This window comes from Columba livia, chromosome W (assembly GCF_036013475.1).
Source record: "Columba livia isolate bColLiv1 breed racing homer chromosome W, bColLiv1.pat.W.v2, whole genome shotgun sequence".
NCBI classification, from domain to species: Eukaryota; Metazoa; Chordata; class Aves; order Columbiformes; family Columbidae; genus Columba; species Columba livia.
The window spans coordinates 7,913,083-7,928,266 of record NC_088641.1 but is presented as its reverse complement, the minus strand read 5'-3'; the positions used below and the strand labels follow the sequence as shown (position 1 = coordinate 7,928,266).

The 15,184-nt window shown below is 41.6% G+C and overlaps 1 protein-coding gene across 1 annotated transcript; it reads left to right on the top strand.

Moving 5' to 3' along the window:
• Positions 1–5,634: 5,634 nt before the first annotated feature.
• On the top strand, positions 5,635–14,381 carry LOC135577212 (uncharacterized). Its single transcript, XM_065045108.1, has 3 exons — positions 5,635–5,710; positions 7,705–11,500; positions 11,813–14,381. Exons 1-2 carry the CDS (start codon positions 5,635–5,637, stop codon positions 8,802–8,804), a joined length of 1,176 nt encoding a protein of 391 aa, XP_064901180.1. The 3' UTR covers positions 8,805–11,500; positions 11,813–14,381.
• The last annotated feature ends 803 nt before the right edge of the window (positions 14,382–15,184 follow it).

Sequence of the window (15,184 nt, the reverse complement as noted above, 5' to 3'; positions counted from 1 at the left end):
AATGGTCTCCCGGAACTCATTGTAATAAAAACTGCCTTCTCGGGGACAGGTTATGAATATGTATAGGCGTTCCTAAAACTTTCATGAATATGTAACACTTTACTGCATTTAACCAAGCTCATAGCTACTGTAATTTTACACACGTATTAGGTGAAATGATTCCCCGTGTGTTCGGCGTCGTAAATAAATACATACCTTCCTTATAACCTCAAGGGTTGCAAGGTCATTCCGGGCCTCATTTTGGCGAGCCAGCCAGGAGGGCATTCTGTTTCCTGCTTGAACAGCTGAGAAGATCTTAGGTGCACCCTGAAGTTTTCTTTTTGGAAAGATCTCCATCTCCGTTGTTCATTGCAGGAGCAGACAAAAGACCTCAGGCCACGATAGCGGATAAGGTATGTTGTAATAAAATTGCATTTAATCGCATTTGGCGGCAAGCCAGTGAGGCATGGAGAGACGTCTCACGCGTTGCCACAGTTCCGCAGTGGGAAAAGGTACCTGGGAAATGGGGAGGTTGCTGTCTGTTTGTGGGTACAGCTGCTAGCGATCTTGGGGGTAGATCGAGCAACTCCGAGATTTCTGCGTCTTGATTCTGAGATCCAGGATGGACTTTTGCTAATGACTAATTTAGCAAGAGTGAAGGGTAAAGCAGAAATCTTTTTTTTCAGCTGCTGAAAAAGGTAATAGTGAAAAAGGAATAATTGGTCTATAACTGCGTGTTATCTTTTGTAAGTGCCCGGGCATTCCATGCATTCCATTCTAAATCGTAAAGTAACTCCTAAATCCTAAGACCAACCAGTGTCTGTGTGAGCTGTGTGAGTGTGTGCTAATTACAGTAATTACTGTTTATGGTGGTATGCTTTAGCCTGTGATCTGTATAAAGCAGAAGATGAGCTTAAAACACCTCGATTTAAGTCACGTGACATATGAGTTAAAATTACAGTGCGCACGATGTAAGAAAGTATATGCAGATATGTTTTTCACCCTCCAAAATCAGGGACATAATAACAAAATAGGAACTGGTTCCGTTAAAATACTAGAATACCATCTTGCTCTTCTTAGGATGCATCCTTACACATCAGAGTAACTTAGTGGGGAAACCTGATAAAAGGAAGTTTGAAACAATATTGTATTCACTTGTGGTTTGAATGTGGGGTTATATCAATTAGTGGCAATTGAATGTTTTTCTGCAGAACTTGGAAAATAGGATGAGATACAGTACTTTAACATAATTTGCTTTTATTGTTATGTAATAATTTTGAGAACACAAAAGGATTTAAGTTGTTGAACTCTGATCCGTATTGAATTTATGTGCTAGTCGGAGATATGGAAAAAGAACAAACTAAATGTTATGTCATTGTATTTAAGAGTGGTTTGAAAGTGGCTAGAATATGAACTGGATCGGATCTAGGAAAATAGAAATAATGGACTTATGTTTAATATGTTGTTTTTCTGACATCTGCAAAAGGTAAATGGGACTGAGGAACATAACTATTGCTGAGCTAATTGGAATTGCATATGAAGTGTATTATGACTGGAATTAAATGGAAAAACAAGAAAGCGAAATATCCCAGGCCTGTGTTGTCACATAAATTACAAGCCTGTGCCAAACTGTAAGATAAACTCAACCTCCCCCATCTGTGTGACCTTGCCTGTGTCTAAACTGCAGCAAGGAGAGAAAGAGAAAAAAAAATAGAAAAAAAAAAACAAACACTGCTAGAAGTGGCAGAGGGGGAAGGAGGGAGGGGAGGACAAGCTGTATGCCTCTCAGGGTAGCCTGACACCTGAAACGGTACAAGCTCCCCTAGAGAAATTATAGAAACTGAGGGCAACAGAAAGTAGAAATTTGGAAATGTTGTTTGATGAAGCTTGGAGAGTATTCAGGAACAGGGAAAAGGAAGATTGTTGAAAGGATCAGAAAGTATGAAGAGGTTGGAAGGCTTTGAAAGCCTTTAGAGAGAGATCAGTGTATATCAGGAAAACGAATGTTGGGGAAGGTACAGAGGAAGTAGGCAGAGAGACAAACGGACAGTAGCAAGTTTTGAAAAAGACTGCTGGGAACCTGGAAGAACAGAAACAAGTGGAATTTTTGATGGATGGACAATAAGTAACAATTACATAGTAGGTAAAGGGAGTCACTGGCCAAAGTGAAAGGGCGTATTTTTGTGAAGCTTTGAAACAATAAATTGGGTAAACAAGTAGGTATTGATAAATTTCCATATATGTCCAATTCCTTGAAACCTTGTTGGGAGAAATTTGTTGGAACAAATGGATGCACTAATCAGATTCAAAAAAAGGAGAAATTACTCTGGAGGTAAATGATCAGCAATATACAAAAATAATGGGCTTGCTTTCAGCAACTGTTCCCACAGAAGGCAAGATTAATGAAGAAGTTGTGAACCAAGTGTATCCCGGAATATAAACTACTGATGTACCTGGAAGGGCAAAAATGCTCTACCCGTCGAGGTAAAAATCAAAGAAGGAGAAAAGCCGGTAAGGATAAAACAATACCCTTAGAAAAGGGAGGACAGGGAAGGAATTCGGCCAGTAATAGAGAAATTCATACAAATTGGGTTATAAACAGAATAACAAAGGACCTCTACCAGTGGTAGCAAACACTTTTCTGACTGTATTAACTCTAATTTGATTTGGTTTACTGTTTTAGATTTAAAAGATGCTGTTTTGCCTCTCTCTTCGTGAAGCCAGCCAGACAATATTTACGTAAAACACAGCTCACATGGACGGTGTTGCCACAAGGATTTAAAAACAGCCCAACAATATTTGGAAATCAGCTCGCTAAAGATCTTGAATCTTGGGAAGCCCCATCTGATGAAGGACAGATGCAACAATATGTGGATGTTCGCTACCAGGACACAGAAGACGTGCATAACCTGAACTGTAAGTTTATTGAACTTTTTAGGGCTCCAAGGATATGGGGTATCACAGAAGAAAGTCCAGATGATACAGCAACAAGTAACTTATTTGGGCTATGAAATTAGTGCAGGGCAGAGGACCCTGGGACAGGCTCAAAAGTAGGCTGTGTGCCAAACTCCAAAGCCTCAAACTGTACAAGAATTACGGACCCTTTTTGGGCATGACAAGGTGGTGCCGGTTGTGGATTTATAATTATGGATTGTTTGTCAAGTCATTGTGTGTACTAGCAGCCACAGATCAGGAACACCTGCAATGGAATAAAGGAGCTACACGAGCCTTTGAAGAACTTGGTAAGGCATTGATGACTGCGCCTGCTTTAGGACTCCCAGATGTGAGTAAACCATTTTTCTATTCTCTCACGAGAAGCAGGGAATATTCTTGGGTATACTGGCACAGGATATTGGCCCGTACTGACGAGCAGCGGCCTATTTCTCCAACCAATTAGATGCAACTGCAAAGGAGTGGCCTGGATGCCTGCGGGCAGTTGCAACAGTGGTACTGAACAGATAGGAGGCCCGGAAATTTACTGTGGGTCAGAAAATGACTCTGCTAGTATCCCACACGGTGTCTACAGTTCTAAAAGAAAAGGGGACATTGGCATTCCCACAAAGATTTCTCAAATATCAGGCTAAATCATCGTCACTAACATTGTCAATCCAGCTTCTATCCTCGGTGGTCACATTGGAAAACCAGTTCATGATAATCACCCAGAAACCATCGAAGCAACATACTCCAGCTGACCGTATCTAAAGGACAATCCTATGGAGAACATGGAGAACTGTTTTACGGACATAAGCAGCAGTATCCTGAATGGTGAAAGGCATGCTGGTTATGCTATAACTACTAGCCATGAAGTGATAGTGTTATAGTTGAATTGAATTTTGTGGGCTGTGTTTTGATTCTGTGGACCATATCCAAGATTCTTGGTTTTGTGAACTGTATCCAAGATGCTGTATCCAAGTTCAGGATGTGCATTCAAGCATGATTTTATATAACCATACCCTATTCTTAAAATTGACATAGATTTATGACATATTCTTTTAAAACAGGTAACTGAGAAATAACTAATAAACATGCGAATGTTACTTAGCATCGCTTAAACAGATAGCTTGTGTTAAAACAGGTGTGGAATATGCTAATGGTTGTCAAGAATTGTAATGAATATGTATGTGACCAAATTGTATAAATATAGTGTAGTCTGAATCAGTTGCTGGAACCAGCTTTGGGTGCGAACCCCTGGTTTCCCAGTGCTGAAATAAAGCACCGCATATAACTATGCCCGTGGTTATGTGTCTTGAATGCTAACATTTTTGGCGACCCAGATGGGACCTCGCGAGCATTGCTGAGGCGGATCGCATCTTGATCCTGCTCCAGCTAGCACCGAGGTATTCTTGGGGAGCACATCGGACGCGACCGACCCTCTGCTGCTCACGACGGACCTCTGACTGGTAAGAAGGTGCTTTATCTGGATTGTTGGGTACCCACTTGGTCTGGTTCTGGTCTGGTAGCCTGCTGGTCAGGCATCTGGTAGCCTGCCGGTCAGATGCGGCGAAAGCCATGCTCGGTTGGGCAGGGAGCTCCCGGGGTATCGCCTAGGCAGCCGTCCGTTAGACAGAGGGAAACCTCTGCAGGTTCGGCATCTGGTCTGGTTATTTGTGCGCACCTGGTCTGGTTATTTGTGCTGCTCAGCACCTGGTCTGTAGTTCTGGTGATTTAGTCTGTATTCACTGTTGAAATCGGTGATCTGATCTGTGTTTACTGTTGTTCTGGTAAAGTTACTTGTGTTATCTTTCTGTGTTGATATGTCTGATTCAAAGGTATCGCCGTTGAATTGTTTATTGAAACATTGGAAAGAGGCTGGGTTTGGACAGTCTATGCATAAAAAGAAGTTGATTGAGTATTGCACTCATTGGTGGCCTGAGTATAAATTACCAAATGAAGTACAGTGGCCGCCAGAGGGCACTTTGAACCATGAAATTATTGCTGAATTGATGAGGTTTTGTCAGAGAGAGGGCAAATGGGATGAAGTTCCATACATCGATCTCTTCTTCTGTCTCGAGTGAAAGCATGATTGGAGAGAGGGCTGTGGGTTAATGTTAGTGCAAGGTAACAGCAATAATAAGTGTACGGGATGCACAACGGAAAAGAAATGCATGACGTGTTTGGCTGTAGAAAATAGCAGTGGTAATGATTCAAAGACGGATTTACTGTGTCTTGATGTTGCGCCTTCTGAGGAAGGGGTACCAATTAGACCCTCCGCGCCTGTCCTTCCCGTTGATAGTGATGACGAATCAAGTGATGAAAAGGAGACAATAGCCGGTGTAAAAGGAATAACCGTAACCCCAATATCTCATCAAACTAGAAACAGAGAAAAAGAAAAGGAAGCGCAAAAGGGGGGAGGATTATCAAATGTGATAGCACCCCTGCGGCAGGCGGTAGGTGTTGGGGGGGAACCAGTCTATGTAAAAGTCCCTTTTTCGCCGGGGGATTTAGTGATCTGGAAGCAGTCGGTTGGTCTTTATTGGGAAAACCCAGATAAGGTCGCAAAAGTGATTAAGATGATAATTAAGACGCAGAATCCTGATTGGGATGATTTACAAGTAATTTTAGATACATTAATGGATTCTACAGAAAAGGATATGGTTATACGGGCTGCAAGGGATAAGGTGAGAGAAGATATCCGGAATGGGAGAGTAGAGGGCAATGTTGATGAGAATTTTCCAAAGGAAGATCCCCGATGGAATTATAATACAGGAGGCGGGTTATGCCGCCTCCGGAGGTATCAGGATTGGTTACTGATTGGCGTTCAAACTGCTATGCCGAAGCAAATGAATTGGTCAAAATTGTATAATGTAAGGCAGGAAAAGAATGAGTCTCCCTCAGCCTTTTTAGTAAGATTGAAAGAAGCTGCCAAAAGATATACGGATTTAGACATAGAAACGGAACAAGCGAAAACTCAGTTGGCTCTAATTTTCTTAGGGCAATCTCAAGATGACATTCGAAAGAAGCTGCAGAAATTAGAGGGTGCACAATTAAGGGATCTGGACGTAATGTTAGAAACAGCTTGGAAAGTTTATAATAATAGAGAAAAAGAACAATTGAGACGCCACCAGCAAAATTTGTTGGCTTTGATCCAGGGACAAGGCAGGGGAGTAGGGGTCCGGGGTAGGGGAGCTGGAAATAGTCGAGGAGGAGGTCGGGGACGTGGTTCGTGGAGTGCCCAAGGAACTCCCCTGAGACCCCTCATGAGGCTGGGCATAAATCAATGTGCTTATTGTAGGCAAGAAGGACACTGGAAAAATGAATGCCCGGCTAGGAGCCCCGTGGGTCAGATGTCCAATGCGACGGGAAATGCGGTACAGACTATGGTGTTAGGGGAATACAGTAATAACAGCTGACTATATGAAGGCACGGAAGTGAAAACCCGGAATAAGGAGCCCTTAGTGACAATACAAGTGGGAGACCGGGACGTAAGATTTTTAGTAGACACGGGAGCTACTTACTCTGTATTAAATTCCTTACAGGGGGCGGTGGGTCACAGAGCTACAACAATTGTTGGTGTCACAGGGAAGGAGGAAGTACGGCCATTCCTGCAACCTTTGGATTTGTGTTTTGGAGAAAAGGAGCTAACCCACAAGTTCTTATATGTTCCAGATTGTCCAGTTTCTCTTTTAGGACGAGATTTGATGACTAAATTAGATGCCACAATAACATTTGAGGATGGAAATTTGGTAATGAAAGTTCCGGAGTCAAAGGTAGGACAAATTTTATTACTAAAGGAAAATCCAATTGTAAAAATACCACAGGCAATAGAAGATGCAGTGATTCCCACGGTATGGGAAACTGACATACCTGGGAAGTCAAAGGCAGCTAAACCTGTGAAAGTAGCACTGAAGGAAGGTGCTGAACCGGTACAATTAAGACAGTACCCATTGAAATTGGAAGCCATATTAGGAATAGTATCTTTAATTGAGAAAGTTTTGAAATATGGAATTCTAGAAGAATGTGAATCAGAATACAATACTCCAATCTTTCCAGTAAAGAAACCTGATGGTAGCTATCGACTAGTCCAAGACTTACGAGCAATAAACCAGATCACTAAGGACATACATCCAGTAGTTGCAAATCCGTATACCTTGTTAACATCTGTGAAAGAGAAATATAAATGGTTTACAGTACTTGATTTAAAAGATGCCTTCTTCTGCATACCCCTTGACCAGGAAAGCAAAAAGCTATTCGCTTTCGAATGGGAGAATCCACACAACGGGAGAAAGGCCCAATTAACCTGGACACGCCTTCCACAAGGATTTAAGAATAGTCCAACTATCTTCGGAAATCAACTTGCCAAAGAACTTGAGGAGTGGACTACGAGAGGCTATATCGGAATTCCTCGACAATGTTATTTGATGCTGCAATATGTGGATGATATTCTGATTGCTGCTGAGACCCAAGAACTTTGCATTCAGGTAACAATTGAAATATTGAATCAATTAGGAATGAATGGATATAAAGTGTCAAAAAATAAAGCTCAGATTGCATCCACAACTGTGATCTATCTAGGATGCGAGCTTTCTCAAGGACAGCGAAGACTGAGTATAAACCGTGTACATGCTATCTGTGCGATCTCAGAACCGCGTAACTTACATGAATTAAGATCTTTTCTAGGAATGGCAGGATGGTGCAGGCTCTGGATCATGGACTATGGACTTATTGCCAAACCTTTATACGAGGCACAGAAGAATAAGACCTTGGTGTGGGAAAGACCACAATAAGAAGCTTTTCAAAAATTGAAACAGGCTTTAATGCAAGCGCCTGCTTTGGGCCTACCTGATCTGAGTAAAGACTTCCAGTTATTTGTACATGAACGACAGAGACTTGCTCTAGGGGTATTAACCCAACGGTTGGGATCTTGGAAAAGGCCCGTCAGTTATTTCTCTAAACAACTTGACCCGGTAAGTGCTGGATGGTCGGCGTGCTTGCGGGCGGTGGCTGCTACCGTGATATTAATTCAGGAAGTCCGGAAACTGACTATGGGGAAAAAGATCGAAGTGTTTGTATCCCATATGGTGACTACTGTATTGGAACAAAAGGGGGGCCATTGGCTTTCCCCAAGTAGAATGATGAAATATCAGGCAATTTTGACAGAGCAGGATGATGTTACCCTAAAAACAACTAACCTAATGAATCCAGCTGTGTTTTTAAGCGCAGAGACTGAAAAAGAAAATCTGGAACATGATTGTGTGGAGGTCATTGAATATACCCACGCAAGTCGACCTGACCTGAAAGATACCCCATTGGAGAAGACGGATTGGGAGCTTTTTACTGACGGCAGTAGTTTTGTGGAAAGCGGAGTGCGGTATGCAGGATGCGCGATTACTACTGCCAAAACAGTAATTGAAGCTAAATCCCTACCACCAAACACATCAGCACAGAAAGCTGAGTTGATAGCCCTAACTAGGGCATTAGAGCTCAGTGAGGAAAAAAGGGTCAATATTTGGACTGACTCAAAATATGCGTTCGGGGTTGTTCATGTACATGGAGCTCTTTGGAAAGAGCGTGGACTACTCTCCTCCCAAGGAACAAGCATCAAGTACCAAAAAGAAATATTGAACTTGATTAATGCCGTTCAAAAGCCATCACTAGTTGCCATCATGCACTGTAAAGCTCATCAGAGTGGGACATCAAAAATTATTGAAGGAAACCGACTTGCTGATCAGACAGCCCGATCAGTGGCACGACGAGTCTGGATGATGGCGGGTCTTGTCTCCCAAAAGGTAAGAGTAATTGATTTATTACCTACACCTTCAGAGGCACCTGAATATTCTACAGAAGATGAGTGTCCTGGTTTTGCTAAAAACAAGTTTCTCTTTTAGTGAATTTGCCTGTCAGCTAAAGCCTTCATATTAACTGCATTTTCCTGGAGAACCAGACACATGTTTTGGTAAACCTAGCAATGGAATGCAAACTTATTGATAAGCACGGATGGACATCTCGCGAGAGGGACGAAGAGAAACAAGTGACCGAGAAACTGACCAACTGTGTATAACATTCCATTCACGTGAATACTTCATATTAAAGTGGGAGATCACGAGGATCTCGGCTCTTTTTTCCCTTTTTTTTCCCCTTCTGCTTATGGCCGACATTAGGAGAGGACCTTGCTAGTTGTCCCTGCAAACTGAGGCCTAGTGAGAGACTGAATCCAGCTCCGGTTGGCTGCAGAGTCTAATCCAGGACTTTGGTTGCCGGCTCTGCAGTTGCTGAGACTTTCAAGATTGGTTTTGTATATTTTGTATTATTTTCTCTATTCTTATTAGTAGCATTAGTAAAACATTGTTAATTTTTTCCAACTCTTTTCTCTCTGTCCTTCTTTCCTCCCAATCGCCTCTCCTTAGTGTAAAGGGGGGAGAGGGAGGGGCAAAAAGGGGGAAGTGGGAGGGAGAGGGGGTTAACAATACATCTGCCAGGGTTTTATTGTCACCCCGCAATCTTAACCCTCGACAATGAGAAATTGGCAAGACTAGTAAAAGCCGTCAAGGATAATTCTGGATGGTATGTATCCACCAACGGACAAATTGTGGTGCCAATCACAATTATGAGAGGGATACTTCAGGCGGAGCACCAGAAGTGTCATTGGGGTGCAGAAGCATTGGTAACTTATCTAAGAAAACAAATTATCTCGGTCCAGATGTTAACAATGGCAAAATCTATCACAGCTAAGTGTGAAATTTGCTTGAGAAATAATCCTTTAGTTAAAAGAAAAGTAGATATGGGAAAAATTAGGACAGGTGTACAACCAGGGGATTGTTGGCAAATAGATTATGTGGAACTCCCCAAAACTCGAGGATTCAGATATCTGTTAGTTGGGGTATGCACCTTTTCAGGATGGCCAGAAGCCTTCCTTTGTCGCACCAACCAGGGACAAGAAACTGTAAAATGGTTACTGAAGGAAATAATTCCTAGATTTGGAGTACCATTGGGAATATCATCTGATAGGGGACCGCATTTTGTTGCTCAAGTGGTAAAAGAAGTCAGTAGATGTTTGGGAATTAAATGGGAATTACATACCCCGTGGAGACCACAGTCTAGTGGCCAGGTGGAGAAAATTAATCAGACGTTAAAACGACAACTTAGCAAAATTTGCCAGGAAGCAAAAATTCAATGGCCCCAGGCCTTACCAATAGCGTTATTGCGAATTAGGATTAAACCTAGGAGTGGAATGTCGGTAAGTCCATACGAAATTCTGTATGGCAAACCATATGAAGCACCTGATCCGAATCCAAGTGTACATGTAAAAGGTAATCAGGATGTGTACAATTATGTGTTGTCTCTCGGCAGGACATTGAATCGACTCAGATCCATATTAGTGTGGAATCGCCCACTAGCACTTGAGAATCCGGTACATGATATAGAGCCTGGAGACACGGTGTATATAAAGACTTGGAGAGAAGATCCTTTAAAAGAACGTTGGGACAGACCTTATCAAGTACTTTTAACTACATTTACCGCAATCAAGGTTGCTGAAATAGACTCCTGGATACATTACACCCGAGTGAAGAAAGTCCCAAAACAGTGGCAATCACAATTAGTGGGTCCAACAACACTTAAAATCACAACGCAGGATGTCTAACTTTTGTTACCATTTTGTTTTTATAGTAGTTTATGTACCCGGACTGTATGCCACACTGATTTGCAAAGTCACTGGAGAACAATTATGTAAAACACAAAGGGCTATAGGAGATAGTGACGATACTCAAATGCCACAAATAGCTGGATTGGGGCCTTGCTAGGCAAATTGAACCTGAACCTGGGAGGATGGGTACATTCATTATTAGAGAGTTTATTTTTGCTTGCCATTATAGTTGCTCTTTTCTTTTTGCTTTATGCTTGTATTAAGCATCAAATAAGTCAATCAAACGCCAGGAACGACATTACTGTTCTTAGCAGACCCACTTTTGACAACCCTCCAGCTTATAAGGAAAACATAATGTAGTGAAAATGCATTGTCTAGGAATAGAAAAGCATTTTCAAAGGGGGGAAATGTTATAGTTGAATTGAATTTTGTGGGCTGTGTTTTGATTCTGTGGACCATATCCAAGATTCTTGGTTTTGTGAACTGTATCCAAGATGCTGTATCCAAGTTCAGGATGTGCATTCAAGCATGATTTTATATAACCATACCCTATTCTTAAAATTGACATAGATTTATGACATATTCTTTTAAAACAGGTAACTGAGAAATAACTAATAAACATGCGAATGTTACTTAGCATCGCTTAAACAGATAGCTTGTGTTAAAACAGGTGTGGAATATGCTAATGGTTGTCAAGAATTGTAATGAATATGTATGTGACCAAATTGTATAAATATAGTGTAGTCTGAATCAGTTGCTGGAACCAGCTTTGGGTGCGAACCCCTGGTTTCCCAGTGCTGAAATAAAGCACCGCATATAACTACGCCCGTGGTTATGTGTCTTGAACGCGAACAATAGAATCTGGACCTCTGCCTAGAAGTACTTCAGCATAAAAGGCAGAAATAATCACCCTTACTTGTGCTCCAGAACTACCTGAAGGTAAAACTGAACTTCTATATGGACTCTAAGTATGCTTTCAGGGTCATGCATGTGCATGGAAATTTTTTAATAGGCTTATTCTGTGGTAACTAGTTGTAAAAGACTTCTTAGTAAATTCACCGTGCTAGTTTTTGAGGTCATGGGAGAGAATGAAAGAAAGGCCATTTTTTGAGACCAATGGAATGCCAAATTTGAAACACAGTTTTACCATATGAATTCTTGTATTTGCCAGAAAGCCCTATACCTCTCTTGGGTCAAGATTTGTTAAGTAAATTGTAAGCTCAAACAACATTTTCTGATTATTCTGTTCAGTTGCATGTCCTACAAGAAGCTGCTTGGATGGTGCAGATCTGCTTGCTGCAAGTGAGAAATCTCCAAGGAAATTTGGAATGCTGTATTTCCACTAGTATTAACAGCCAATGTTTCGATAAAGCAAACACTACACTGATAGAACTGAAACAGGACTTCAGTCTGGTAAGGGAAAACAATATCCAATAAATATGACAGCCAAAATGGAGTTAGAAACTTGGATGAATAAATTTATGAAAACCTTACAGGCTGACTGCATTCGATTGGACTTTCAAATTTGTCTGTTTATAGCTACAACATAGAAACAACCTGTGGCCATTGTGGGACAGTATGATGAGAATGCTAAGACTGTTACTCTGATCAAGAAATGCAGGAAATGAATTTAAATCTTAATAGGCCATGATCCTTTTGTCATATATGTACCATTTGCGAAATCTAATTTTGATTTTTTTTTTTTATTTATAATCTATGTCCTTGTAAATTGCACTAGCTGATTTTCTTAACAGCACAGCTGTTGGCATGCATAAATGTAAATTGCTGCAGAACCTGCAAGTCTTTAACATCAGGTCACAGACCATACTTGTGTCTGGTCTGATCCTACATACTCGCACAGTTTTTGTTGATGGTTCTGGGAAGTCTCATAAAGCTGTAGTGGTTTGGCATGAAGATAACAATTGGCATCATTCTGTAAAAATTATTGAAGGTTCAACCCAATTAACAGCTTTACATTACTTAGAGCTTTTTAAGGAGGAACCTCTAAATTTGATTTGTGATTCTGAGTACGTAGTCAAGGTCCAACTCACGTATCTGACTCTGAACTGTTTTTTTGTTTTTTTGTTTTTTTGTTTTTTTAAACAAAGAGGGGGAAGAAGTAGGGAAAACACCACAAAACCAATTGTCAAAAGCATTGTATGTGATGAATCACTTATATCTAAGTGGTGCAGCCCAAATTTGCCCTGAAACACTTCGCATGTATGACCCAAAACCATGCTAAATCAGAAAGAACCTACATTAGTTATGGTCAGATCACTAGTTAATGGTCAGTGGTCAAGGCCACATCAATTGAAAACCTGGGAGAGAGGCTATGCTTGTGTCTTCACAGATCAAGGGCCTCAATGGTTGCTGGCACGAAATGTGAAACCTGTGTTATCTTCCTGACAATGATTGCTTCAGCTTCTGCATTTTTGATGCCTGCACAGACGAAGAATAACATGTGGATTACTTTAGCCAACATGACTGACCAGGACTCCATATGCCTAGCTATGGCATCTCCGGAAAACCCCTTCTGCACATGCTTTGTTGGCATCCTCCTTGGTGACTACTGCAGCATCACACAATTGTTTCAAAATAGTGGTCGGTGCAAAGGCATTGCAACGAACTGTAATAATGCCAACATGGCACTTTGGATTAATTGCCTCCCCGAAGCAGGTATTGAACCACAGGAACTGGAATTGCTGGTATCTATGCCCATGGACGCTTGTATCCAGCTGGTTTGTGAACAGTGTCAGAACAATATACAAGAACATGAATGGATAAAACTGCAAAATGTTAATGCTACCCTTGGTGACTATAGAAATGAAACTCGATGGTGTAATGCCTCGCAGAAGAATCCAAGGGGTGTGGTTGATAATGTGGGAACAGCGACCCCAAAACCTCCTGTATGGTGTATTCTTGATCTGTGGAGATAGAGCCTGGCCAGGAATTCCTTCTAATGCTGTTGGAGGACCGTGTATTTTGGGACAATTAACTCTCTTAACACCCAATGTATCTATGATAAGAGATCGCAGAAGAGCAAGACGGGAAAAACACTTTTTGCATGTATATGAATCAAAATGTAAGGATAATGTAGATTTTTGGGGATCAGGGTTAAGAGTTTTAGGATCTCTTTTATCTGATGTTGTCACAGCTAAAGCTTTAAATACTTTAGAAAAACTAGGATGCTGTCTAGTTAAGCAAACTAACAGAACTCTAAGGCTTTAAGTGGACTTTTGTTAGATGTAGATTCTGTAAGACATGCTACACTGCAGAACAGAGCCTCAACAGACTTTTTGTTATTAGCTCAAGGACATGGGTTTGAAGATTTTGATGGGATTCATTAAATAAATTGTTTAGTGGCTGGGAGCTTTCAGGGTTGTTGTTATCAGTAGTGAAAACGGCACTGATTGTCTTGATGATTGTTGTGGCTGTGTTACTAATGTTGCCATGCATGATTTCTCTGCTGCAAAGGGCCCTGCAGTGGACAATGAAGGCAATTTTTTTAGCACAAAAACAAAAAGGGGGAACTGTGGGACTACGGTGGGTCCTTGGATTCCCTGATGGAGGGCATGGGAACAGAAATTAGCCTTTAAGATTTTAAGGCCTACCCGTGAGAAAGATGGGAGTAAAGGAGTATCCGGAGATGTTAAGGATGTACCCGTGAGAGAGAAGGGAGTCAAAGAGTAACATTGATGATAGCAAAAATAGTCAATGAGATGTTACTGCTGTAACTTGTAACCAATAGTGAAGAGACACATGAATTGGTGAAACTGTATAAAAATGCACTTGTGGCAATAAATGGCATCTACTACTTTCATCCTGGAAGAACTTGCTCTATGTTGTTTGTCCATCTCAACCACGACATCTACATTCTTCCACTATGGGAATAAAAGACATTGGCTATGTCAACGGCGGCTTATAATTTTGCTTGTTTTGTCTCCAGTTCCATCTGCAGCTGGGACACGTCCGGGACAGCAGCAGCCAAAGTTGGGGTCACTTAATTTAGGACTTTATAATCTATCATTTACTTTGCATTGGCTTTTTTTTTGCAGGCCATATCAGTCTAATGTAGAGGGAATGAGTTGACATTACAACACCTTGCTTTTCTCAGTGTTCAAACGGGAGTTCAAACCTCCCAATCAGTTTGATGCTGGTTTTAATTGACAACTTCCATTGCTATTGGTACGTGTTATTTGGGGATGTGTAAAAGGCCCACCGCCTCCGATTTAGTTAGTTTACAGAGTTTAGAGTTCTCTCTACAGCAGTAATGCCAAAGGCCCATTGATGTCCCTATGAGTCACTTGCCCAGATTGCCTAATTCTGGCAGGGTATAGGGATAAGTGGTGATGTGTTGCTGGGGCTGCCTGAGCTCTGCAGCAGGAGCCAGATTGCCTTGTCCTGCCCTGCCCAGCTCCATGCCTTGTTCAACCACTGGTGTGGACCCAGCTGACCTTTTGTTCTTCCTTAATAACTGTGACGTGGGCTGTTCCCCTCATCTTCGGAGGGGAAGAGGAAGACCAGGTGTCCTGATCCCAGTGCTCCAGCCTTTTGGTGAGCCAGCTTGTCAAATACTGATAAGGATAATGGCTGAAACACTGTGGCAAAACCAGTTCATCCAGC